The sequence below is a fragment of the Hemicordylus capensis genome, chromosome 4 (genome assembly GCF_027244095.1).
Source record: "Hemicordylus capensis ecotype Gifberg chromosome 4, rHemCap1.1.pri, whole genome shotgun sequence".
Classification (NCBI taxonomy): Eukaryota; Metazoa; Chordata; class Lepidosauria; order Squamata; family Cordylidae; genus Hemicordylus; species Hemicordylus capensis.
The window spans coordinates 64,858,141-64,873,589 of NC_069660.1; the positions used below are offsets into that span (position 1 = coordinate 64,858,141).

The 15,449-nt window shown below is 41.6% G+C and overlaps 1 protein-coding gene across 16 annotated transcripts in view; it reads right to left on the bottom strand.

Moving 5' to 3' along the window:
* Positions 1-690: 690 nt before the first annotated feature.
* Positions 691-15,449, bottom strand: part of PFKFB2 (6-phosphofructo-2-kinase/fructose-2,6-biphosphatase 2) — a 54,345-nt gene continuing 39,586 nt past the window's right edge. For 10 of the 16 annotated variants that reach the window (XM_053249680.1, XM_053249677.1, XM_053249685.1 and 7 more), the window contains 2 exons: positions 15,341-15,411; positions 11,373-13,694 (listed from right to left, as the gene is read on the bottom strand). In XM_053249680.1, coding sequence (XP_053105655.1) covers positions 13,636-13,694; positions 15,341-15,411 — 130 coding nt within the window. In that variant the 3' untranslated portion in view covers positions 11,373-13,635. Of the gene's footprint in view, positions 3,248-11,372; positions 13,695-13,888; positions 14,636-15,340; positions 15,412-15,449 lie in introns of those variants that run through there. The other 6 variants (XM_053249686.1, XM_053249684.1, XR_008307072.1 and 3 more) reach the window with 5 other exon arrangements.

The window sequence follows — 15,449 nt, forward strand, 5'->3', positions numbered from 1 at the left end:
CCCTACTCTATCAGAAGCCATCAGTCAGAAAGCTCAGGCTGGTGCCAAGCTCTGAGTGAGTCATATGATATACAATGTATACACACGTTCAATATCCCTTCTTAGGGCAGCTAACAAGCTACTGTTCAACTAATGGCCGCCTTCAGATGAAACGTGGAACTGTGGGTCCAATGGACCCACGGTTCTGCGCACCCCCTCCCCACACTCTACATTCAACATACTGGACAGCTCCCTCTCTGCAGTCTCACTGACTGCAGAGAGGAGGGGGAACTGAGTGCCAGGGCTTCCTCCTTTAATGAAGTACAGTCAATGACTTATAGCAGCTAGAGAGAGGGAGGAGCTTCTTCCCTCAACTCCAGTTGCATGAGAGGGGAACTGCACAAGGAACAGGAATTCAATGCGGCAAAATTTCATTCCAAACCAAAGCTACACATTGGAGTCCGGAGAGGGAAACCACAGGTCAATTTTCTTGCTTAACTCTGGTTGCCTGCATTCATACATACGGCTCCTGAAACCAGAGGTGAAGTGACCTCCGGTTTTGTGTTATGTGCAAATGTGGCCAATACATGTGTGTATGTTTATTAGCATCTAGCTCTATTGATTTGGGCACAGAGGCCACACAGAACTTGGTATGCCATGAAACATGGAACTATATCCATGACAATATATGTGAAGAGTAATGATCCAACATACATTCCATAATTTATTTTATTATTCAGGCACTGAGCAGGAGTAACCATTGGAAACAACCAAGGTCAGCATGGTATTGCACTTTAACAATCAATTACTAAATGCCTGTGCTTACAGAAACACATAGTTTGCATTCTGAATTGAAGGCAACAACACATTACTCACAATAATACTAGCTTTAGAGATACGTAATGCAGCATTCAGACACCTCTGACCAACAAGCATCTTGCCATCACAGGCTCAATGGTGACATATGGAGTGGATTGATCACATCCAGTTCCAACCCATGTCCAACATTAGAAGATGAGTATATTACAGAAGTTATTATTATTAATTAAGAAAATAAAATTGCTCATATATAAGTAGTCACATTCATATGTCTTGGCATACAAAAAATATATATATATTAATGCAAGCAGGGGCTCATAACATTAACATGAACGAATAACATTGTGCAAAAATTTATAGTGGTGTATTGTGCGTAGATGCAACATGTGCTATTTTAATTCATGGAAACGTTACACTAGAACGTGACCATGGGGTACTAAAGGCACTCCAAAAGCATTTCCTCATTTTGTGGGCTTTTCACTAAATTTTTGTTTTACAAACATGTATACACTAAGGCTGCAATTCTATATGTAAGCTTACCTGAAAGGACTTACTCCTGAGTACCCATGAGTTTTATGACAGGCTCAGTCAGCAGAAATCAAGGTAATGAACTTAAGCCCAGTTATGTAACCTTCTCAAATCCATTGAATATGGGATATGTACTATCTCTTTGCAGGACTTGGGAAAGAAAAGACTGGGGGAAGCTTAAGGATGGTTTCTTCCCCCACCACCTCACCAATTATTTCTGAGCCAATGTGTGTGAACTATCACATTTCTTGCACCAGATTACAGGAAAACTCCAGAGCTCCAACCAGGAGGGCAGGTGGTATGCCTTAAAAATGAGACTATCCACCCTACCATCAGAGAGCTGACAGTGGTGTGCCAAACACAGAACTTAGATTTATTTCAGTAGGAAACTGAAAATCATTTGAAAAAATATGTTCAAAGTTGTACAACTGAAATACTAGGGCCTCTTTGTTTTTCCGTGTATATACAGAACGTTCTGCTGCTGCTACCCACACACACATAGCAGTTGCACTTAGCAGATACCCTGAAATCCTGGTATAATTTGCACATTATGTTTTTTAAAAAAACACCTTATTCCCACTCCAGTTTTTATTTGCTTAAGTGGGGGTAAAAATGCTAATAGTGATCAAGCAATGTGAACAGCAGAAGTCGAAACATATTGTAGTTCCCCCGTAAGTATAGCTGATACATTGCTCAGTTAGTGCACTTACATATTCAACTGATTATGCATTAAAGGAGTTGCCTTATAATTTAAAACTAATTGCCCATCTCAGACTACTATTTCTATCAACATGGACAAATACCTCCGGAACGTTAGCTAGCAGTAGTGTTCTGGAGTCCATTACATCTTGGTTTTCCTCGGGTTTTTTGAAAACAGATCTAGCAGAGCCAACTTAATTTTCCCTTTGTTCTCTAAAAAAAAACAACAACTAATGGCTCACCACAAGGATGAGGACCTGAGAGCTGTCCATTGGAGTAATATTGAAAACAGGGGCTGATATCCTAACAAAGTGCTCACACTTCTAGGGGCTGCAGGAGTCCTTGTGCACCTCCCTCTGTTTCCCTGTGTGAGCACAGTTGTGCAAGAACCTTCAGATTCTGGTGTGTGAGTGTGCGGCGCTCCAGCGACCAAAGCATTTTGTAAAACTGCACTTGTACAGGAGAACTGAGAGAATTGCCACAGCCCACACTGCAGCCACTAGAACAGCACACAGTCAAATGGAGGAAGGCTTGGCAGGAGGTTGCCTTTGAACTAGCAAAGACTCAATAACCTCCAAGACAGCAATTCTCAGTCTAGGAGGAAGAACTTCCCTAAGCAGTACAGTAGTCTAGATTGGGGGCTGGGGAGGGGAGAAAAAGGGGTGAGGGAGAAACTCAAAGTGTCTCAAACCTCATCTACAATACAAATTTATATCAGTGGGAAACCAGTTTAACTGTTAAAGCTTTCCTCCAAGAATTCTTGGAACTGAGATATTCTGGGAGTGCTGATACTACACTGATACAGAGCCTTTGCATTTTGTTTTATAGAACATTTCCCAGAGCTTTGAGTTTTGGTGTTGTGACAAAAAAATTAAAGTTGGTTTAGCTTCGTAGCATAAATATGCTTTAAGTTACAATAAAGTTTTAAATCGTTCTAGAAGTACATCATTAGAACTTGAGAAGTTCAAAGTGAGCTTATGCTAGGTGCAGGTGTTGTAACATCAAACACAATGAGAGTTTTTGACGCTATTTTAGAGAGCTTAGACAGCACTTCTTGGTCCAGAAAGCTAGGTGGCCCGCCATGTTTTAAAACCCTTGAGAAAGGTGTTTCACAGACTTTTGATCAAATAGAAGGGTTCCATTTCAAAGCATTTCTTAGGCCTCCATGATGATTTTCAATAACACAAACGAGATACTTCTACTTTGCTAGGCCAGCCGTTTTCTAGAAAGGAAAAACCAAATACATGAATTAAAATGATGAACTAGATCTTAGGACAATTTCATTACCACTCTATCATGAGCACTATAGTGCTGTTTTGTTTTTTTAACCAACTGTCAATCATATTGACAGTTCATGATGTTGGATAGCACACATTAAGAGATGTAAAGTAGTATATTTCAAGTCATGTGAACTTGGGCACATTTTCTAAAACGACTGGAACTTCTGTGCATCTCCAATCTAGAAAAACTTCTATAGCCGTTTAGGGATGCTGTGTTTGCCTACTGTGTCCTCAAGAACGCACCTGAAAGCTCTGCCCCTGCCATAACAACTGCGAACTGCTAACTTCTCACTGCCACATTGAAGAAGCAAGCTGCTTGTGCCGGGCCCACCTATCCCGTGCTCCTGCATCACTTGGCTCGACAACCTGCTGCCACTGAAGCAGAACCTCCCTTCTAGCTTCCCCATTGTATGGAGGATCAGTAGGATGCCAGCAGGGGGAGAAGACAAAAGGAGGAGATGCTGCTCATGAAAGCAAAGTGTTCTGAGCAAACAAAATGTTCCAACTGCGCCCCAGAACTTTGGACACCACAAGAAATGCAAAAAAAAAAGTTGTTTGGTCCCCAAAATAGTCTCTATTCCTCCTAATGCAAAAGAAAGTCATTTGGTCCCCAAAATAGTCACATTTCCTCTATAAAAGTCTTCAGTAGGCAACCCTATGCCTCTCCCCACTTCACACATCTAACTGCCCAAGGTTAGAAGCCAGTGGTTTCAATCAGAGAACTACAGATATACCTTTAAAATGTAGGGCAAGATCCAGAGCACTGTGGACAGTCTTTCACTTGCACCCAGGGATCTTTTAAGTTGCCACCTAAAGGCGCAGCGAGGAAGCAACTTGCCTAGGGCACAAGAAGCTGTTAATTCAAATCCCTGCTGGAAACACCTATATTAGGCAGCAACATATAGGAAGGTGCTGAAAGGCATCATCTCATACTGTGAGCGAGATGGCAGTGGTACCCCCCCCCCCGTATTCTGCCAAAGAAAACCACATGGCTCTGTGGTTGCAGGAGTCGACACTGACTTGATGACACAATCTTTCCTTTCTTTTCCAGCAGAACCTCCCTTGCCTCCTGAACAGTGTTCCCTCTAAAAGGGATTCCCAGATGTTGCTGACTACAACTCCCAGAATCCCAGCTACAATTTCTTTTGCTTGAGGATTATGGGGATTGTAGTCAACATTTGGGAATCCTTGTTAGAAGGAACACTGCTCCTGAACCCCCTCCCCCACACAGGGGCCCTTAGAAGAACTCCTCCAATACACAGGGAGGTTCTGCCAGAATGAAATATTGCTCCTCCATTCTGTCTATGTGGAAGTGCTTTCCACTCATGAATGAAGTCCATGAGTGTTTGGAGTCTAGCCATGATGAAGGAAGTGGCCAATTGGCCTTCCAATTGGCTTTGTGCAATCTGCATGCAAATCAAAAGGGTGCTGTTTTGCCTCCGGTTAAACAATTGTCTTTTCTTTTTTTTTTAAAGGGTCCTACCCTTTTCATAAAGGCGTTATAGGAAAGAAAAGCAACACAGTTGGGTGATGTGGAATTACCGAACAATTTTATTTACCTAAAATTCACAGTTCTAATACAATGATTTCAGACATGTCATAACAATACTGATATTCAGCCTTCCAATTTAAAAACCACCTTATGGGGAAAAACTGCTGGAATTATGAATTATGCTTTCTTTTGCTCAGAAAGTTAATAAGAGGCAGTCCGATACATTTTAAAATAACACATTCATCCTGTATGAATTATACTAGCACTGTTGTGCTAGACACCACCCCTCAACTTTGGTGCAAATCCATTACAGAATGGCAGAGATACAGCAGTTTAGGTTTTTAACTCCTAAAAAGAGATTTCAATGCTCTTGTGACACTTTCCCACCACAGATAATGTATTTTTTTAAATGTCTGATGTCTTTTTAGCATTATCAAAAAATTCAGGTCCATACAGAACTGGTGCCGCCTTTTTCTGGTTTGAAAAACATCAGTCTAATGATTTTTGAGTAATTACTGTTCAAAATCCCCGTAACAGGGAAAATAACTAAGGGAAAGTTAGCTAAGCGCATAACTGAGTCTGCCCACTGAGAATTCTGAAGCCAAAGCTGGGAGGAGTGAGTCCTGGCAATTTCTAGCTTTCCTGATTCTAAACACAGGTGCCTGGTAAGAACAGTCTATGAGCACTCCGGCACCGCCCCCTCCCTTTCCTGTGCTTTTGTTTTCTCCCTCTGTCCCCTTTCTCTCACCTATACCAAAGGGGAGAAGCAGAAGCACTCAGCAAAGCTTGGAATAAATTACTAGAAAGTAAGACTATTGATTCCACTGGAGCTTACTTCTGAATAAACACACATAGGAATGAGGACCAGCAGAGATCCTAGGCAAGAATGTGGGTTCTCTTCCCCCACACCCAGCCCCCAACCAAAGCACAGAAGGGGGAACCCTGTTTATTTCTCTGGGGCTTACTTCAGAGCAAAAATATAGGAGATTAGGATCACGGACCCCATGTTAAGCAGCTCCAATGAAGGAACCTCAAGGAAATCCTAAAAACCATTCCCACTCAGCACCAAGAAACCATCATTCTGGTGCAGATTGCTCGTGAACATGAAGGTTCTACATCAGAGCCAAACTGCCAGTGAATATGGAAGCTTCACTTGGCCATACTTAAGAGGATGCTGGGCTGGAGTACACATGCCTTTCCCAGCAGCATTTTGATAACTAAACTTACAATTCTATGTGCATAACTAGAAGGAAGTAAACTCTATTAAAGTCAATGGGAGTTGCTTCCATATAATGAGGAAACAGTTAAACAATCTCTGAAAAATGGTCTCTGGGGAGGGGAGGAAAATGGAAAGGTCCTTTTCAAAATGTGAGTGGAAAACAATGTAAAAAACTTGTGAGGTAAACCCACCAGCACACAGAGTGTTCTCAAAGAATTTGACATCAGCCAAAGCATCCCACAGGACATAAGATCTCTTAGTATATTTAAAACAAAAATGCCAATAATCCACCCTCTCCAGGTTTGTAGAGAATACAGCAAGAAAGAGATAGTGACTGACACAATGAGGAACATTACTCAAAGTTATCCTACTGAAATTTAAAAAACATGTTAAGGAATGTGTGTTTTTGTAAGGAAAAAAATGAAATACAGATTAAAATTGAACACAAATTACCTGCTTCTTGTGTTTTTATTCACTGCTGAATAATCATGAGGTGGGATCACACTGTCACTATTACTTCATCCACTAATTTCATCTGTGTTTTTTTCAGGTGGTAGTGGTGGGGAGGGGAGGGAGTGTGACTTTATCTTAGTTGAAGGTTTCACAAAGTTTTTGGTGTTCAGCACCAGCAAGTTCTAACTTGTGGTTAGGGTAAGCTCTTCCACATAGTATCTAATCAGATCTCCTTTTTCAAAACGCCTGGAAATTCAGTAATCCAAAAACCTTCGGGTTAACTTGAGAGTTAAAATGCTTTACATTTCCATTCATGCTCTTTTTTTAAAAAAGGGAGAGGGAAATTGCAAGTTAAGGTGCCCATCTTAACTTCCACACCATATAAGCTGCAATGACTTTGTACAGTCTAGTATATTGTGATGGCTTTAGAAATGAGGCTCCATGCACCCACACTTTGCCTTGGTCTTTCAGTTGGACATTCGGCTGGGGCGGGATGCATCCCAGCAGACATTTAACAAGTGCAGTTTTCCTAATCACTTCCTACAGATGCCCCTGATGAATTTCTTCCTGGTGCATCTCTGATCAAGGCAAAGTGTAGGTGCATGGCTTATTTTGAAAGTCATCATCATATACCAGACTGCACAAAGTCTTTCCAGGTTATATGGCGCAGAAGTATATATGGGTACCTTCAGGGGCGTAGCAAGGTTGGAGGGGGCCCAGAGACAAGATTTTAAAATGGGCCCCTTGCTGATACACACACACAAAAACACTTCACAATATATAGTGCACTCACACTCACATCCCCATTATAAATAAGGTGAATATCCAGTTCACATTGAATCTAGTTTTTTTACTCTCTGCTCCTGCCTATCTCCAAGAGACTCAACATAATTCATAGGGGGTGCAACATGGGTGGATGGGGAGTCATGTGATGTGCCTCTGGGGGGCCCCTCGAGGCAGTGGGGCCCCAAGACGACTGCCTCCCCTTGCCTAATGGTAGTTATGCCCCTGGGTACCTTAACCTGTAATTTCCATTTTTAAAGGGCACGAGTGAAAATGTAAAGCAGCTTAATACTCATCTTAAACTGAAGGATTTTGGATTATTGAGCAGTAAATATAGATCCCTAAATTAAACACACCCAGATAATTATCACTTTTATTTCCTTTTTTGAAAAGCAGTTTCTCATACTGTTTTGGAAACCACTTCTCAAACACTGGTGTTATGACTCAACATGGGAGTGTGATATGATCCATACAAGGGTTTGTGAGATCAGGCCATGCAGTCTAAGCTTGCTAATCCACACTTTTTCCCCAATACCATGGATCGTTTATTATTCTAGACATCCCTTGTGTTCCCCACTATGATGTGCCTAAATCTTTTATTTCTTTTTCACAGTGTTATACTGAAAGCAACTTTTGAGATCCCAATATCTAGCTGTAGATTTTAAACATATATTAAGAGGCAACAGTTTTTATTAGAAACCAGCAATCAGTGGGTCCACCTGGAGAGCTCTTCAACTAACATTGCACCCGACATCTCCCCTCCAAAATGTGGACATCATAACATTCCAGTATTTCAAGTCACTGCACTATTTAGGTAAGATATTAACACTACTCTGTGATTAACAGTGTGCAGAACTACTCAATTACTGATGACAATATTCAAAATTTAATACTCAAAAGTTAATACATATATCAAATATTCAGACAATCAATAGATATTAGATTAGAGAGACAACCTAATAAACCTCTCAGGTAATTGAGCAATACATTCTTGCCTTGATCAAACTATGCTAAAGAGAAAGAATGAAACATAGCACAGTTTTTTGACATATAATGATATTAGTTGAAAAGTATGATTTCTTTATCTCCCAGTATAGCAGCTTATACACATGAATATGGCCACAGAGACAAATGCACTACCATATAATGGCATCATCAGGTCCTACAGTTATTTCCCCCCTGATACAAACACATTCCTGGTCAATACTAAGTGGTACAAGGGATTTAATGGTGGTCCTGGACTTTGGGATTAATTTTATTTATTGTTATTTGACTTATATACCACCCTTCCAAAAATGGCTCAGGGCGGTTCCAGTATTTCATTAATTTAAACCATAATTAATTTAATTTAAATCATAATTAATCCAAACTAACATTTGAATTTCCAAGGAACAGATCAATATTGGATGTAAGCATGCACTCTCTTTCTATTCTGTGTACTTATGATAGTTTCAAGTTTTTGGCAATGGGGACATACTGTAGAACCTGCAATTGGATCATCATCGGCAATGCATTCCTTATTACCCAGCAGCACACTGCTTATTATGGGTAGCATGTATGTAATAGAATCTGAATACTAGTGTGAATACTGCACAATTATTCTGTTAAAATAAATTAAAAATTGTTCCATAAAAATGTTAGCCTTTACTATTACAAGTTGTTCCCCTGAATACATAACATAATCAGTGGGCTCCTTGAAATTGCAAAAGGCACAGTATAGCATACACATTTCATCATTCTTTTCTGGCACCTGGAAAATGTATGTGGTTTATAAAGGAAATAGGTGGGCCAAATTAACTAGATGGACTTCCAAAGAGTTCCAGTGCCATTTCTATGTAGTTACTTTGTGACTACATGCAAGACATTCATATTTATATGTACTACAACAACAACAGATGATTATTTTGGCTTCTGCATTACTGCAGCTTTGGTAAAAGTCGCATTGCTTTTAGTGTACAAATAAATATTTAATATACCTCTTAAAGTTCCACTATTATTTTAAATTCATCATTAGAGAGCCAAAGAAAGTAAGGCATGTTGCTCTCTAATTTGACATACAATCGTTTGTCCTAAGAAACACAGGTGATAGTTAAATAGACGTCAATTAAAATGCTTCCTACAAACAGGCAAATTAAGAGATATTTTTTAAAAAGTTCAAGTGATTCTCTCAGACCACATTATGCTAAATTCATACTTCCCATAACGGTTAAAAAATAATCACACATTGCTGGGAGAGACCACAAACCTGCAGGAAACAAGAGGGGCTTCAAAAGGTGGTAGGAAACAAATTTTATTTAAGCTAACCTCTTTAAGCCAAATATGTTTGGATAAGCAAATTAACAGGTAACAATCAATCCTTTCAAAAAATCCTGATTTATACTATCACCTAGTCCACTGGTGGGCCAGAACCCACATGTGGATTACACTTTGACCAAATGTGCCACACAGTGACATCACCATTTTGTTTTGCTTGTTCAATATTTTTTTAAGTAAAGGATATAGATGGAGTTGAGGGAAAGAGAAGAAAATGAGAAATATCATATACTAGCTTAACCCATGCAGAGCTTCTGCACGCTAGTACTTGATTGCTCCTCTCATCCCCTGCCACAGCCACCCTCACCTCAGAGATCTCTCCACCCTCACCTGAGCTGCACTCCTGCTCCTCCTCCTCCATCCTGTTGCTTCCATACCACTTACCCCTCTTGGTCACTCCTCCATCCCCCTCACCTCTCTTGATCACGGCTTCAGTGTTGCTGGTGCTTATTGTCCAAGCTGCAGCCCCCTATCCCCAGAGACCTCCCCACCCTCACCCAAGCTCCTTCCTGCTCCTCCCCACAGGAGAAGTGGCAGTGGTTGACCAGGCCCTTCCTTGCTGTTGCCACCGCCATGGCAGCTCATTCCCCTCAGGCCGCTAACAGGCCCAGGCCCATCCCTTGCCTGCCTGCCTGCCTCCACCAATAGCCTCAGTAGCCCCAAACAGTAGCAGTGGTTGACTGAGACTTTCCTTGCTGCTGCCACCGCAGACACTCATCCCCCTCAGGCCACTGAGAGGCTCAGGCCCATCCCTCGCCCTCCCTCCTTTCTCTCTCCTCCGTTCACTCTTCCCCTCTTGTCTTTCTTACCCTCCCTCCCTCCCTTCTTTCTCTTCCTGAGTTAAGAGATCTTGTTCATATTGTTTTCCTCATCTAATTCACACAGGAAAAGGAACCTCCTTCTCCTGAAGGGGCTCTTTCCTCCCTCACGACCCCTCTCTTCACAGACCCCTGCCCACTACGTGTGTGTGTGTGTGTGTGTGTGTGTGTGTGTGTGTGTGTGTGTATACACACACACACACACACACACTTTTTTTCATTCCTCTCATCTACACTCAAGAACATCTTCCAACCAGTAACAGTTACATTCAAAATGACCTTAACCATCACAGGCTCCTCCTCTCTATCTGCATATGGAATCCTCACTGCCCAACCAGGTGCTTCTGCTCACAGACTCTCACAAGAGCTGCCACACATGGGATTAACCACGGGTATGCCTTATAGAATTTTATAGATAGACAAGTGAATTTCGGCCCGTTGAATAAGGGGCTCTAGTAACGGCGCTCCTGGCCCCCCGCCACCATTCCCCCTCCCTCCACCGACCGGCTGCCCGCCCTCCCAGCTGCTTTGTGATCCAACCCCCCCCCTCGATTAAGGGCCAATTCGGCCCAGGCACTTGCCCCCGTGGCTTCTGCCGCCGCCCGACCACCCGCCCTCCCAGCTGCCGATACCGCCTTACCCCCGGACCACGTCCTTCGCTTGATCGGAATATCTATTTACAGAAGGGGAGAGGAGCTCGCATGTAGAGCTCCTCTCTCTTTAAAGTCTCTTTCCGAACTGGCGCTTTGGGCGCCAAGGACGCCTATTGTGTCCTTCGTGTCCATAGCGCCAGTTAGGGAAGAGACTTTAAAGAGAGTGGAGCTCTGCATGCGAGCTCCTCTCTCGTTCTGTAAATAGATATTCCGATCAAGCGAAGGATGTGGTCTGGGGGTAAGGAGGTATCGGCAGCTGGGAAGGCGGGCGGGCGGCGGTGGAAGCCGCGGGGGCAAGTGCCTGGGCTGATTTGGCCCTTAATCGAGGGGGGCGGGGCTTGGTTCCAAAATCAGCTGGGAGGGCAGGCAGGTGGGCGGCTGGCGCCAATACATGGGCCGATTTGGCCCTTAAACTTAGCCAATATGGCCGCCCATGTCTGGGCGGCCGTATCTTTTTTGGCAGTTCTGAGCATGCGCTCTGCGCATGCTCAGAACTGCTGAAAAAGACACGGGCGCACGGGATCGCACTCAAGCCTTTTATTATATAGGATAGATAGATAGAATGAGAAAGAGAGAGAGAGAGAATGAGAGAGAGCGCGCGCAGTTGTAAAGAATTAAAAGCTGGTCCCATATTTCAGAGTGCTGTAAACGGTGGGTTTCAGGTCCGAAAAAACTGAAGACTATCTTAGACTAACACCTTTTGATATTGTTTCCTCTCAGGCCTGAAAAACAGTTCGAACAATATTCCAGCTTTATTTGCACAAACTGTTCATATAAGCCAGAGCAGTGAGATCATGGTTCTGCATCTGTAACCATAAACATTTCAGCTTGTGATGAAACCAGCTCTTAGTATTGCTTTTCCCCTGGCCAATATTTCATTTTTAACATGGTGCTTTGAACACTGGCAAGTAATTGTAGCAGCAGCTATTTTCCTTTCCATTCATAACTTCTACATGAATTAAGACAATTCAGCAAGAGACAATTTAATTTATGATGCTACCAAAAATTGCCAGGATCAGAGTCTTAACTTACTTTCATAAAGAGGAAACTATCCCTACACTTCCCTTTTTTGTTCAGTAGCTTATAAAATGAGAAAGTGGCAAATGTATTCTTGGTCCTGAAAGCTAAATATATACAAGAGAAAGCAGTGTTTCAACAGTGCAGTTTTTGGACTAAACCATGCAACAGTGTTTGAGCAGCTTTTATCCAGTTGCTTAGCGGCGTACTGGCTTCCCACAGCAACTACATATTTATGATTAGATGTATAAGGTGATCTGAGAGACCTCTTCCAAAGTCTTCAGGGATACTTTACTGGCACTTTAGGAAGGGTGATATATAAACTGAATGAGTGAATAAATAAATGTTTAAAATGTGGTAGTCCAACAGTTAATAGTACACATTGAGATCTCAACATCCCTGTCACTGTCCTTAGGCTAAGAAAAAATTACTCTGTTCATGCACAACTAGGCTGGAAATATGGGTAGCACAGAAAATGGTTGCTTTAGGTGTCTTCTCTGCAATCATAGGCTGGTTGCATGCAGAAAACACTTAAAGAGAATTCACACTCATTCTAAGGGCTTATCTGGCCGTTTCTTCAGAGTCCTGGAAGTGGCCTGGTTTCTGCATATAGAACTCAGTCCACTTGTATTTTATTTCTGTAGCAGTTTAGTGACTAACTTAATCATTTCATAAACTAGCAATGGTACCTGAAAAAAAGCATGTACAACTGCCAAAAGCACACTGGTGCATCTAGGTTTTGTGGTGAGGTAAATGAAATATCATGCCTAGTCAGATTGTACATGTGAAACACCTTTCGTTGACTGAGATAAAAAAAAGTTTAATATTACTTTTGTTTTTGAAGAAGCAAGGATCATAAAATACAGAAGGGGATGTTCACAAGATCCTTTTCTTCACACAGTCATAAGTAGTTAATGAGTGATAGAAATCCAATCTGTATCATATGGTTGAGTTTGTACATTCCAGGTCAGTCAGTTTAGCATAATAAAACAAAAAATATTGCTATCATTGTAAACTGCCTCAAGAGCTTCAATTTAAACCAAAGGGTGCGATAATAAGTACTATACATATTTTGCATTTCATAAAAACTCAGACTTCCACATGAAAACAGCTTTCTTCACAGCATTTGAATTATGAATACAAGTTAGACTTTTTGCTATTATTGTGCTCCCCCCCCCCACATTCTGAAATTGCATCCTTGAGGGAGCATTCAGACAAGTAGCTAGTTCTGTGATCTGCTGCTATTTGTGCGAAAAAGGGGGTGTACTGTACACCTCAGGATCTGTCAATGCACTACATTTTCTGGGGGGTTTTGTCCATTCCCTCCTCCCCGCTCAGTGAAGTGGAATAAGCTTTACATGACTGGTCTGGAGTCTGGACAGAAGTCTCATGCTGTGATTTTCCTGGCTCTTGTCTTAGCCTTTGGCTTCTTCATTAATCAAAGCCCTTTGGGAATAAAAAAAATCCAAGTATTTAACTGTGGATTTTGCCCATTATAGCTGTGTACTCACTTGCCTGTGCACTCTGGTTGTACTTATGCACTGTTCAACTGTCCTCTCTGGGTGTATTTCAAGATCCTGGATCAAGTTACTTCAGCATCCTGTCTCAAGAATTCCATCCCCTCCCCATTGCTGCAGCAAACTGGATCAAATTTATGAAGAGGTGGATAAATGTAAGTTCACATATTTTGCATGTATCAAGAGAACGATTTAAAAGCCAGATTGCTATTATGAGAAGACTGAAGTCTTATGTATAAAAAACTCATGACAATATTTCCAGATCAGTGAGCAACAAAGCTGAAACATTCTGGTAAACAATAGAGCACACTGGGCAAGCAAATTCTCTTCAGTTTCTTTTGAGAACATTTCCATTAAGGCAAAGCACAGAAATAGTGCCAAGTATCCAAAGTGCATCCTAAACACTGAATCAAAGTACATCCCAAAGATTGACTCAAATATCCCAACAAATAGTTAATATTTAACAAATACTTTCTCAATTTCAAGGTTATCAACTCACACCCAAAAGCACCACATGATCACAAATGGATTAGAGTTTCCAGGCAAGTTGCATTCCATAAGTGTTAAGTAAAATAAACTCTACAAGTGTTATAAGGGAGTCATTGCCAGTGCATGCAGGGCACAAATTTCACTGCACAAAGGAACAATGCAAAAATGCCACCAAAAATTCATTCATTCATTCATTCATTCTCTCTCACACACACACACACCCTACCTCAATTTCACAGGACATCAACAGCAATCACAGTATTATAATATTATTATTATTATTTTAAAAATTACCAATTCACAAAAAATAAAATTAGAAGTTGTACAGGTCAGGTTCACACATAACATGGAAAAAGCTGATACGTCACAAGCTATTTGCAAGTTACATTTGCTTCAGTAATGTGGCAGAGGAGAGTGCCAGACAGGCCAGCAGAGTAATAGAACAATGCAGGGGAAGAAAGGGAACAATTGGCCATTCTGAACAGGCTTGCAGCAAATGTCTCTTTCACTTGACTAGTTCACTTGGTGGTAGAGACAGAGACTAGAGGCTCACAGATGATTTTGTCTGGTTTCTCCCTGTAGAGAGGGGAATAACAGGCTATTTACAAATCCTCTCTCATTACAGCATGAGAGAGAGAGAGAGCCACACAGTATTCTCTGTTCTGCTTCTCCACCATTCACAGAGATGGTGAAGTTCACTCTACAGATCATTTAGCTGGGACTATTTTAAGGCATGCCGTTACAACATAGAGGTTGTGTGACCAGCATCAAGTCTGACCATCTTTAATTTCCTGACTGAGAGCAAGAATTTACAAAGTGGTAAAAAAAACATGTGAGAACAAGCAGTGCCCTAATTCATAATCACTTGGATCCAAAGGTACTCCAATCAATGCAGGATCCACCCCCACTCCAAATTTCTCCCTCCTGCTAAAATGCCTCAAGCTACATCTTATTGCCATCCCAGAGGATTTCCTGATCCTTAGGAGTGGCTTTATGTGTAGAACCTGCAATGGAGAAAAGAAGGGTGGGAAAGTCCTGTTGTGTGAGTAGAGTTCCACTTGCTTGCTTTGGATCCAAGCCAATTCTGGAAGAGTTGTGAAGCATCTTAGTCACTCTCCTACCTTTATGTCTCTTGGCAGGATTATGTTACTTCATATGGATGGAGAATGAATCATACTTCTTAACACTCTTCAGAATAGCATATATCTTCATAAATAGCATATAGGCACAAAGGACCCTCAGGTGCCAAGACATACAAGGCAATTTATGACAAATACTAACTTTCTTCCACTATTCCTGGAACTAATTCACAGCTCTCTGTTGCCCTCTTATTAGTAGTCTCCACCAGCTTCCTGTGAGATACAGAAATATCATTTTGCAGCAGGGGATT